Source organism: Papio anubis, chromosome X (genome assembly GCF_008728515.1).
Source record: "Papio anubis isolate 15944 chromosome X, Panubis1.0, whole genome shotgun sequence".
Lineage (NCBI taxonomy): Eukaryota > Metazoa > Chordata > Mammalia > Primates > Cercopithecidae > Papio > Papio anubis.
This window is the reverse complement of record NC_044996.1, coordinates 129,669,563-129,681,440: the sequence shown is the minus strand read 5'-3', so window position 1 is coordinate 129,681,440 and position 11,878 is coordinate 129,669,563. Positions and strand designations below refer to the sequence as shown.

Here is an 11,878-nt window from a genome sequence, read left to right as displayed (position 1 = left end):
GTAGAAATTGTTCAAGTAGCAAAGATTCACCCCATCTTTTATAATGTAGCAGGTTTCAACCTGGAGCTATTTTCTCATAAATAAGAGCAAGGCTTTTGTTTTATAGATAGGAAAGGTGCTATTCAATCCGCACTGAAAGTTGTATCATTCTAGGAAGGGCAAAAAATGAGCAAAGGACCAAATGTATTTGAGAATCCTCATGTGTCTGCAACTGTGCTATGTGCTGGGGATATACCAGTAAACAAGACAGATGTGGCCTTCCTCTCCTCCCAAAACTTATAGGTCACCAGGAAAATAGACAATAAACAAATGTGAGGGAGGCTAAAAGGGAAATTTAGGGTGTTTTACTGACTAGTTCATAGGAAGTCGTAAGTCCTATAGTCTCCTCTAGCTTTGGCCACACTAATTAGCACCGAAACTCATTCCACTAGTAAAGTGACTAGGTTTAAGTCATCGTAACCAACTCACTGGGCTACCTAAGGCAAGTCACTTAAGTTCTACTAGCCTCAGCTCTCTCCTCTGTAACATAAGAGAAAATGCTTTCTGATCTATGAAGCACATATGCTAATATAAAACCACATGATTTCTAGTCAGAGGTGTAACATTGAGCAGGTCATGGATCATCGAGTTAAAATAAAGGCATGTGGCTTTCTCCCAGTCTGAAGTTGCTACATGAGGGCTATCTGCTGTGAGGTAGGAAGGGATTCTGAGCCTTTGGGTGTGTGGATATAATCTGAAGTATCTCATATCTCGGCTTTAAAATAGGATCACCAAGGGAGCCTTTAAAAAATTCTAATGCCGAAAAGTTTGGCTGTGGCGGCAAATGGGCTTGGGCGGCTCCTCGGCGGGTGGCGGTGGTGGCCGTAGCGGTTCCTCCTGGCCCTGTTAATGTCGGGGCCAGGCCCGGGGAGGATGGCGCCCTAGAACCCGGCCTTGCTGGGGTAGGGGCGGGAGGGGACGGGGTGGGGACCGGCCATGTCGGAGGTGACCCGGAGTCTGCTGCAGCGCTGGGGCGCCAGTTTTAGGAGAGGCGCCGACTTCGACTCTTGGGGCCAGCTGGTGGAGGCGATAGACGAGTATCAGATATTAGCAAGACATCTCCAAAAAGAGGCCCAGGCTCAACACAATAATTCTGAATTCACAGAAGAACAAAAGAAAACCATAGGCAAAATTGCAACATGCTTGGAATTGCGAAGTGCAGCTTTACAGTCCACACAGTCTCAAGAAGAATTTAAACTGGAGGACCTGAAGAAGCTAGAACCAATCCTAAAGAATATTCTTACATATAATAAAGAATTCCCATTTGATGTTCAGCCTGTCCCATTAAGAAGAATTTTGGCACCTGGTGAAGAAGAGAATTTGGAATTTGAAGAAGATGAAGAAGAGGGTGGTGCTGGAGCAGGGTCTCCTGATTCTTTTCCTGCTAGAGTTCCCGGTACTTTATTACCAAGGTTGCCATCAGAACCAGGAATGACGTTACTCACTATCAGAATTGAGAAAATTGGTTTGAAAGATGCTGGGCAGTGCATTGATCCCTATATTACAGTTAGTGTAAAGGATCTGAATGGCATAGACTTAACTCCTGTGCAAGATACCCCTGTGGCTTCAAGAAAAGAAGATACATATGTTCATTTTAATGTGGACATTGAGCTCCAGAAGCATGTTGAAAAATTAACCAAAGGTGCAGCTATCTTCTTTGAATTCAAACACTACAAGCCTAAAAAAAGGTTTACCAGCACCAAGTGTTTTGCTTTCATGGAGATGGATGAAATTAAACCTGGGCCAATTGTAATAGAACTATACAAGAAACCCACTGACTTTAAAAGAAAGAAATTACAATTATTGACCAAGAAACCACTTTATCTTCATCTACATCAAACTTTGCACAAGGAATGATCCTGACATGATGAACCTGGAACTTCTGTGAATTTTACCACTCAGTAGAAACCATCATAGCTCTGTGTAGCGTATTCACCCTTCAACAGGCAGGAAGCAAGCCGTACCCAGACCAGTAGGCCAGAGGGAGTCCAATGCAAAGCTGTACCACAGAATTCAAAGTCCAACACATCACTGACATATAGGACTCCTTTGGATACAGGTTTATTGTAGATTTTGAAACATGTTTTTACTTTTCTATTAATTGTGCAATTAATGGTCTATTTTCTAATTTACCACTACTCCTACCCTGCTTCCTGGAACAATACTGTTGTGGGTAGGATGTGCTCATCTTCAGACTTAATACAGCAATAAGAATGTGCTAGAGTTTACACATCTGTTCACTTTTGCTCCAGTATGCTCTTTTGACTTAACTTCAAGCTTTGGGTTGATGTGGGTAGGGTAGTGTCAAACTGCTTTAAGAGGAATTGGACCAGTTCTGCGGCCTAAGAAGGTCTGTCTGGATGTTTATAGGCAGCTCCTCTGAAGTGGCCTAAATTCACCCTGATCTGATAGTTTTCCTGCTTAGAAAGTGTGCCTTGGCCAGATCAGTATCCCATATGGGAGTGTTCCCTAGGTTGTAGCTGTGATTGTTTCCAGATGACCAGATTGTTTTTCTGAAAATGAGCATATTTTTAGTCATGTTGATTAGCTGTTCTTCTACATCACATTGTTACTCTTTCTGATGATGATTCTAGGGTTAACATTGGAACCATCTCAAAGTAATTACAAATTTTTAGATGGGTTTACAATGTCTTGTAAAGATGTAATCTAAAAATAATTGAGTCAGATGCTAACGAAATACTGCAGGCATAACTGCTGTTTTTCTGACAACTGATTGTGAAACCTTAAAACCCGCATACCTCTTCTTATAGTGAGGAGTATGCAAAATCTGGAAAGATAGTCTATTTTTTTTATATAGGTAGATAGGATCGCCATTTATTTCCTATTTAGATATACTGACATTCATCCATATGAAAATATGCAGGTCATTAGCTTACTATAATTTGACTATTTACTTTTGACTTAATGGGGCATAAATAAAACTTTCATAGTACACATGAGGTGGATATTTGATACACAGAACATTTGTGGTGGGCTTTCTGTGGGTTAGATGTAAAGCCCACATATTTTAATATTCACTATTTTAAATGAGCAATGCATGAGGGGAATGCAGTGTCAGTACCTGGCCTATTTTTAAACTAGTGTAATCACCCTAGTCATACCATTCAGTATGTTTGCTTTTTAAAATAAGTAACCACAATTAAGTTGTTTTAGCCCTTGCACTTCAAGAGATCTAGTCTTTACTTTCAGTTGTCTGTTAGGTCCATTCTATTTACTAGACGGATGTTAATAAAAACTATGTGAGCCTGAACGAATTCTCGGCCAAATTTAGTCTTGTCTCTCATCTTGATTGGATTAATTCCAAATTCTAAAATGAGTCAGTCCACAATAGCTCTAAGGGATGAAGAATTTGCCTTACTTTATTGTTCACTCAGTTCCTAAGACTGTGAGTTGTCAAATCCCTAGACTGTAAGCTCTTCAAGGAGCAAGAAGCGCATTTTCTCCGTGTCATGTAATTTTTCTAAGGTGCTTGGCAGCACTCTGTACCCTGTGGAGTACTCAGTACCTTTTGTTTGATGTTGCTGACAAGACCTAAAAAACAATCCCTTAAAAAAAAACGATTAAAATGTAGCAAAACCGATGTATTATTTTTTCTCTTTTTTCATAAACCGTAAGATATGTATATCAAAGTGATAATTTATATGAAGCATCTGCTATCCTTCACATAAGTATGGTTTATATGAACTACAAATACCTTTCATCAACATTAAAGAAGCTTAAATTGAAAAAAAAAAAAAAAAAAAAAAAAAAAATTTCTAATGCCCAGTTCTACCTCAGACTAATTAAATCAGAGCCTATGGGACTGGACCCCAGACAATAGTATTTTCCGAAATCTATCTAAATGATTCTAATCTGCAGCCAGAGTTGGAGAATCTGTGCTATGAGTAACAAAGTCCTTTATCTCTGACTGAGGGGTCTTGTGTCTCCTGCCAGCATCAGTGAAACTGTGGCTTGCTGACTTGTCAGTTTGCAAGCAAGGTGAAATCTTAGGCCCTGAACAGCTCTTGACAAGTAGCTAGAAGAGAGGTTTTCTTTGATTTCTCATGCTTCCTCTTAGTGACTAGAGCCCCATTAGAATTATAGTCAGGTGGCCAGGTGCGGTGGCTCACTCCTGTAATCCCAACACTTTGGGAAGTCAAGGTGAGCGGATTGCTTGAGGCCAGGAGTTTGAGACCAGCTTGGCCAACATGGTGAAACCCCATCTCTACTAAAAATACAAAAATTAGCCAGGAGTGGTGGTGTGAGCTTGTAGTCCCAGCTACTCGGGAGGCTGAGGCGGGAGAATCACTTGAACCTGGGAGGTGGACGTTGCAGTGAACCAAGATTGCACCACTGCACTCCAGCCTGGGCAACAGAGTGAGACTCTGCTAAAAAAAAAAAAAAAAAATTATACCCAGGTATTTCATTCCCCCTTTGATTGACTATGTTTATTTTAATGGTAAACTGGAGGACTGGGGCCTGCCCATGGCCCAGCTCCCTCCCAGTTTGTCTCTTGGGGGCTTGTTTTGTGCAGGGAGTGGGAATTCTCTTTCCCACAGGGTATTAATTTCCTGATCACGCCTACAGTGAGTGGAAAAATCTCTCTACTTCTCGGGTTCATTTAGCAAACCCTTTGGGCTGCTTCATGCTGATCTCTATCATTAATAAAAGTGATATTTGGGCTTCTAATGGTTTTTTCTTTATTATTCATAGTGTAGCAAACAGCATGGGCTTCATGTTTGTCTTGGTTCCTCTTGCCCCAGAAGTCTTACTGGGGGAACATGAAACAGCCTAGGTAAATCCTGAACATACAGTAGGCTTGTATCACAGCTGAAAAACATCAAGTTGGGAAACTCCTATTTTTTATGATGGACTGCAAGCAAACTTGCTTCACCTTTGCCCCGGAGAGAGACAGTCTCTTCATTATACTACTTAGGAAAACTACTCCTTTCTCCAGAGAGACACTATCTTCATTTTCCAAGGCTGTTGACTATACAATCATCCTTGAAAAGATAGTCCAGGAAAAGGGACTCTCTACTTGCAAAGTGTCTCTACTTGTCAGTGTCTCTACTTGCAAAGTGTGTAGAAATATGACAGACCCATGGGGAATTGTCTCCCAACACATCTGCAGATGGTTATGTTTATTTGGATTTAAATTTAACCCTATGAAGCAAAACTCGAGGTAAGACTATGACTATTGTGGTAGCTTTTTTTTTTTTTTAAAAAAATATAATTTGAGGCACATTGGATCTCCTTGATGTCTGGCAGCCTCCAACCCAAGATATTTATCTTATAGCTGTCAAAGGTTTAGTTTTCTGGGAAGCAGATTCTAACATGAAATTTAGGGTGCAGGATATTTTTAAAGGGATGCTCTTGGGATCAACACCTGTGGAAAAAAAGGGACGGAAAGGGAAGGGAAAAGGAGGAAACAGAATTGGGCAAGGAGAAAGTTGACCTGGCATGCAGAACCAACCAGAGCCTTGGCTTACCTAACCAGGAGTTTTATAACTAAAATGACCCTTCAGGATTCTTTCCATTTGGGTCAAGGTGGCCAGGTCCTGATACTGATGCATAAATCCATCATTGTCTGTGTGTAGTCCTGGGAAGTGCATGACGTTGGGCGACGGGATTGTCTGTAGCCAAGGAAATTCCTGAAGGGAATGACAGCTGAAGACTGTCTGCTGGCCTCCAGAAACTGGGATAAGTCCTTCCTTGAAGTAGAGTCTGGGTTATACATCTTCTAGTGTCTACTATGATAGTAAAGGTTGGAAAACAGCACTGGACTCACTGATTAATGGTGGTCATTTCTCTTGCAGTAACATTTCTAAGTTTATGGACAGTTGAGTGGACATTACATTACATAGTTATGAATGTCTTGTTAGTCTGGAAAAATCTAGAAGGAACTTAATGAACTGACTGTGTGGCAGGTGGCAGCTCAGGACATTGTTACGCTTGGAGGCCCCCTGCTTGGAGGCCCCCGCTGCTTGGAGGCCCCCTATTTAGAAATTGGGTGAGTGGTAGAACTGTGCCAAACCTCAGAGGGGCCCATTTTTCTCATGGATTTTAGATTCTATGACTAATTTAATCTAGAACAAAACCAAACCACTGGCTAAAACCAAAAGCCACCATCGCTTAGGGTAGAGTTGTAGTGCTCAGTTTTTCTTCTGATGTTTTCTGCCTCTTTGAGTGAAAAAATATCTGGGTGAGGGGGTGGTGGTGGCAGTTGATATTTGGGAATCCGCATAACTGTCATTTTAAATCCCATTTAGCTTCACCATTCTTACCATGGCTTTCCTGTGCTGTTGTTTGCATGTCTATGGTTGAAGTGCAACAAATATACATTGGATGTATAAATTATAATTAATCTCTTATTTTTATCTTCTTGCAGGAAAACTCTACTCTTGCTCCACTATCAGCATCTGATATGTCTATGTATAGAAAACAATTTAGCAAAGAGAGTCTCTAATGATGCTAAATAATGCTGGGGGATTTTTTCTGGAGTAATATTACTAGAAACTTAACACATAGCTGTGCATAAGCTACTTGCATGTTGTATCTTAACTCCTTACAACAGCTCTGCAAAGTAAATAGTACTATTGCCATATTCTAAATGAGGTTGTTACCTGTCTTTGGTCACGTGGCTTGGTAGGGATGACATGATGACATATTCTAGTCCAACAACAGAGGTCTATGAAATACAGTTTTATTTTATATTGACAGCTTTATTTCTATTATGAGCTTTAGAGTCTATAGGGCGGTGAAAAATGTAATCTCAGTTACTTTGGAGGTTCTCCCTTTTCCCAAGCATGTGTCTTATTTTAGTGGAAGAGGGTGCTACATGGCAGTAAAGGCACTGTTGAGGAAGGAAGCATGAGCCTCCATGTAATCATCTATTCCTGCTGGATCTGCTGAGATATGCTTTTGCCTCTGTGGTTTTCAGTTGTTAGTCCATGCAAGATGCCACATTTCACTTAGTAGTCTTTCCAGGGGTGCTAGCTCTCAATGCCATATTTCAGCTGCTCTTGGTTACCAAGAAAATGTTCTATTGTTCTTGTAGCATCTGCCTGGACATCCCATGCAAACATTTTTTACTCTAGGGTCTTGCCACTTTACCTGCTTTTGCCTGGGAAAGTAGGGCAAGATCCCCTTTGCTCTCAGACTTGCCCAAATTGTCTTCTGGTTTCTGTCCTCCCTCTTTCTCCAATTGTCCCTCAGGGAAGGGCAGGCACAGGACTTAGAGACATTCTGCTTTCCAGAGAACAGCACCTTCCCAATCTATAAACAGAGAACAGCACCTTCCCAATCTATAAACTGTATTTGCTTCCTTACTGATTCTTTCCTTATCAATGTCCCAAGGGATTGATAAGGAATCTTTTATTTTTTAAACATTACTTGTTGAGATATAATTTACAGACATTAAAATGCACAGATTTTAAGTATGCAATTCAATAAGCTTTGACCAGTGTTTACAGTCATGTAACTCATACCCATATTACAATATAGAACATTTCCATCACTCTCCAATATTTTTTCATGCTCCTTTCCAGTTGATCCCCATCCCCAACCACTTTTCTTATTTTTATCAGTATATATTAGTTTTGGCTAGATTTGTAACTTCATATCAATGGAATCACATAATATGTACTCTTGTATCTGGCTGTTTTCACTCAGCATCAGGTTTTTGAGATCCCAGAAGTATTTTTAATCTCGTTATTAAGCCACCATGCTTTATCTATTCCGTAAGGCCCCTCAAAGCTGCTTAGGACTCTACAGTCCCAAAGCCTGAACTTTTAAAATTCAAACGCTTTTCTTTGCTCTTTTCCTATATCATCTCTTCCCTTTGACTAAAATTTATCTATTTAAGCAGGGAAAGGTCAAGAAGTACCAGGAAATGCAGAGGGAACTTTATCAATAGCTCCAAGAATAATCCCAGCACAGAGTTAAGAGCAGAGTCAGGATTTCAATTTATAACTTTCTGACCCTGGAACATCTGCTCTTCACAATTACCCCAAAGTTGTCTTGAAAGATTTAAAAATTGACTGCTAAGAAGAGGGAGAAAAGTGGAGTGTTACATTGAAATACAAGTTGCTGTTCACTGGAGGCAAGTGTTTCAGAAGGCTTAATCTCACCAGTGAGAACTTTCACAAATGATCTTTTTTTGTTTAGTGCCCATTGAATTGTACCAATGGTAGCTTATCTAAGGGTTTAGTCCAAAAATTTTTTTTGCCACTTGCCTCCAGTGAACAGTAACTTGTATTTCAATGTAACTCTCCAGGTAGTTAGTGGCTCTGTCACTGTCTGTGTGGCTGTCAGAAAGTTTTTTTGCTTTTCCAAGCCTCACGTCCTGCCATGCTAAAATTAGAGGATTACAGTAAATGATCACTAGGCTTCCTTCTAACTCAAAATCACAGTGAATCAATGTTTGTAGTGCCCAGCAAATGAGCAAATGGTGTTCACATAACCTAAGGATCCTGCCAAAGACATAGGATGTGCTTGCTGCATGAATGACATGGAGGATTACAATTGTGTTTTCTGCTTCTATAAGGAATGGCATATTTATTCTTTGGATCCACCACAATAAGCCTGAAACAGGAGGAGATGAAAATGGCTTCAGTATAGTGTTAGGTTTTTATTAAATAGTACTAGCTATGGATTGATAGAAACAAAGCTATGGTCCTCTTGTCTGAAAGTACAATAATGTGAGTTTTGAAATAAATTCAATTTTGTTGACAGCAACAATTAAATAAATAAAAATAGTAGTTTGCAGTGCTATAGAATGGTCTAATTCTTCCAAAGGACGTGGCTGTACCAAAGCTTAATTTTGAGGTTACCTAAATGAAAATATCACGGCTCTCTCATCTGTAATAATAACAAGTCAGTATGTACCCAGAATTTCTATACTATATTTTAGAACATTTCAAAAATACCATTATTATTCCATTACAGTAAATATTTAAGGAAATGTTGGTGTATTATTGTCCCCAGTGAAGATAAGTAACTCACTCAAGGTCAGAAAGCTATTTAGTGGAATGTTTTAACTACTATACACAGGAATTTACTTGGATGTCATTTCGGGATACATTTTTACATACCTTACTCCTCCTGAATTGAGTTATAATTTTTGTCTGTTTCTTTTATTTGTTTGGTCATAAGATTTTGTTTGAGAGAAGCATTTGTTCTACTACTAATTTTGGGGGGGGAGGGAAGCCATCACAGTTTAAAATCTTCCGTAAAAAGAATTATGGAGAGGAAACAGATATGGTTTTACTTTATGGAATCTCCAAAAAAAAAAAAAAAAAAAAAAATAGGCCAAATCAGCTTATGCTGAAATCCTACCTTTGGCATCCTGAAGAATGACATGAGTAATAGATGAAAATTGTTAAAATTTAATGATTCCCTGAGATTCCAGGGAATGAATGTTTTTGTCTGTTCAGGCTGCTATAATAAAATACCATAGATTGGATAATTTATAGATAATAGAAGTTTAGTTCTCACAGTCCTGGAGGCTAAGAAGTTCATGAGCAAGCAGATTCATTGACTGGTGAGGGCTCACCCTCTGTTTCAAAGAGAGCGTCTTCTTGCTGTGCCCTTACATGACATAAGGGACAAACCAGCTCCCCAGAGCCTTTTTTATAAGGGCAGTAATCTCATTCATGAGGGCAGGTGACCTAGTCACCTTCCAGAGGCCCACCTCTTAATGCCACCCCATTGAGGATTAGGTCTCAACATATGAATTTTGGGAGGACACAAACATATAGACCATGGCAGATGATGGAAGAAGATGTACTGAGCTCATACTCAAAGTTTCTAAGTTTTCATTCAGGCAATTACGTTGCCACTTGTTCTATGCATTCTCATGATGCCCTCCATTTGTAAAGTGTTTTCTCCAGAGAAGCATCCCCAAGGAACACTGAGGCACATAGCATGCAGGGCTCCCCATAGGAAATAACTCTTTACCCACGTCCTTTGTTCTGACACTCAAAGCAGCTCTGGGCAGACAAAGCCTCATTCCAAGAAGTATCTTCACAGCAACTGTCAATAAGGACAATCACCAGGTTTCAAATAAAGGCCAACCCAGGGGCACCTGACACAATCCTCCTCCTCCTATTGCCACATGCCAGCAGGTGGGCCTTCTCTGGAGTAACATAAAAACCTAAACAGAGTAACTCATCTGAAATGATTTGTAATAATAAAATGGTGCCCAAAGAGCCTTATGGAAACATCTGAAGTTCCAAGGCAGGTGTTATCCTAGGCTTGTGGGGGATAACTTTGGAGAAGACTGGCCTAGTTATTTAAGTCAAGTAGGCCCAGCTGTTTTGCATTTGAGAGTGCAGACTGCCTAAAGAAACAGATCAGCAGAATAACTTGGGGTTTTAGTTCAGTAACTTTAAGATTTTTCAATATCATATCATGATCTTATTTCGCCTTCCAGAGATAGGGACCAAAGCATAACTACTTCTCAGCACCAAACAAATGCATTGACAAGTTAGTAGGAAAGAGAGAATAAATCACTGATTGGTGTGGCAGAGAAGGATTCCTTACAGTTTACTTCAAAACCAATATTTAAAGGATTTTTGTTAGACAAAAAGTTTCCTAGAAAATATTATTATGGGGACCTTATTTACTATATTCTTGTTGTAATGCAAAATAAGTGATTTTAGCTATAACCTGACTTAGGGAAATGGTGAATGGACAGTGAGTGGGAATGTTGGTATTTATTAGCCATTTGGTATAATGGAAAAAGCATTGAACTTGGAAATTAGAAGAGCTGGATTTGTTATGAGTTAATCATGAGACCTTGGATAAGTCACTTAGCCCAGTGAATCTCAAACTGTAGTGATTCTGAAAAAAAAATCACATGGAGAACGTGTTTAAAACACAGATTCCTGGGATAGGGCCTGAAATTCTGCACTTCTAACAAACTCCCAGGTGATGCTGACGCTGCTGATCTGGAGGCCACACTTTGAGGAGTAAGGGAGTCTTAGGCTCTACTCTCCTTATTTTTAAAAGGAATCTACCATGTTAGATGACTGCATAGGTCTCTTCTGGCCCTGTAAAATTCTCTGAGGCCCAATTTTGTTTCACTTGTCCTTCTGAAAGTGTCTCGATTTTTCTTTCTAATGGAGATGGCTAATGGTAGGACATAAATTAGATTACTGAGGGAGAAGCTGTCTTAGGGAAATTTTGTTGTTATACCTAAGGTAATACCTAAAGGTATTAACCATTAGGAACAGGTGCCTACTTAAATATTTTACATAACGTTTGAGTCTCCTAAGTGAAATGGAAAGAATCCTCTGGAAGGCTTCAGTTTAAGTCCTGACTGCCACTTCCTAGCCCCATCACCTTAACCTTTCTTAGTTTCTTCATCCATAAAATGGGAAAACCAATTCCAAGTCCCTCCTATAGTGTTGGTCCCTAGAATATGCACTGAAAAGCACCTTGTAGGTTGGAAGGAGCCGTGCAAGTGTAAGAAATGGCTGTGTGCCAGGTGTGGTAAGCAGAGATCACAACACAGAGGCACTGAGCTGGTTTCAGGGTGATTCACTAGTGGCCATGTGGTTTTCTAACACCACTCTACAAACAGCATGGATCTTTGTTCCAGCTCTGTATCTTAGTTTGTCCACAAGAATGTCTGTTACCTACTTTGTATAGGCCTGGCACTGAAAGGAGAAATAAACAATCAAAAGCTAATAACTGTATGAGTCACAGAAGCAGAACCACTATGAGTAGTATGAAAGAAGAAATTTATTATAAGAATTAGACCTTATCAATGGGGGAGGAACTGGGGAAGCAAACATTGGACAACAGGAGGTGGGCGCTCAGGGGTCAGGGGAAGGTC

General features: G+C 40.0%; 1 protein-coding gene across 1 annotated transcript; it reads left to right on the top strand.

Annotated features, from left to right (window-relative positions):
• Positions 1 to 802: 802 nt before the first annotated feature.
• On the top strand, positions 803 to 3,640 carry LOC101006759 (axin interactor, dorsalization-associated protein). Its single transcript, XM_003917449.3, has one exon. It carries the CDS (start codon positions 976 to 978, stop codon positions 1,894 to 1,896), a length of 921 nt encoding a protein of 306 aa, XP_003917498.1. The 5' UTR covers positions 803 to 975; the 3' UTR covers positions 1,897 to 3,640.
• The last annotated feature ends 8,238 nt before the right edge of the window (positions 3,641 to 11,878 follow it).

Bases quoted from the DNA above. Each gene is read 5' to 3' on its own strand.
- LOC101006759 (XM_003917449.3), top strand. From the start codon at position 976: ATGTCGGAGGTGACCCGGAGTCTGCTGCAGCGCTGGGGCGCCAGTTTT.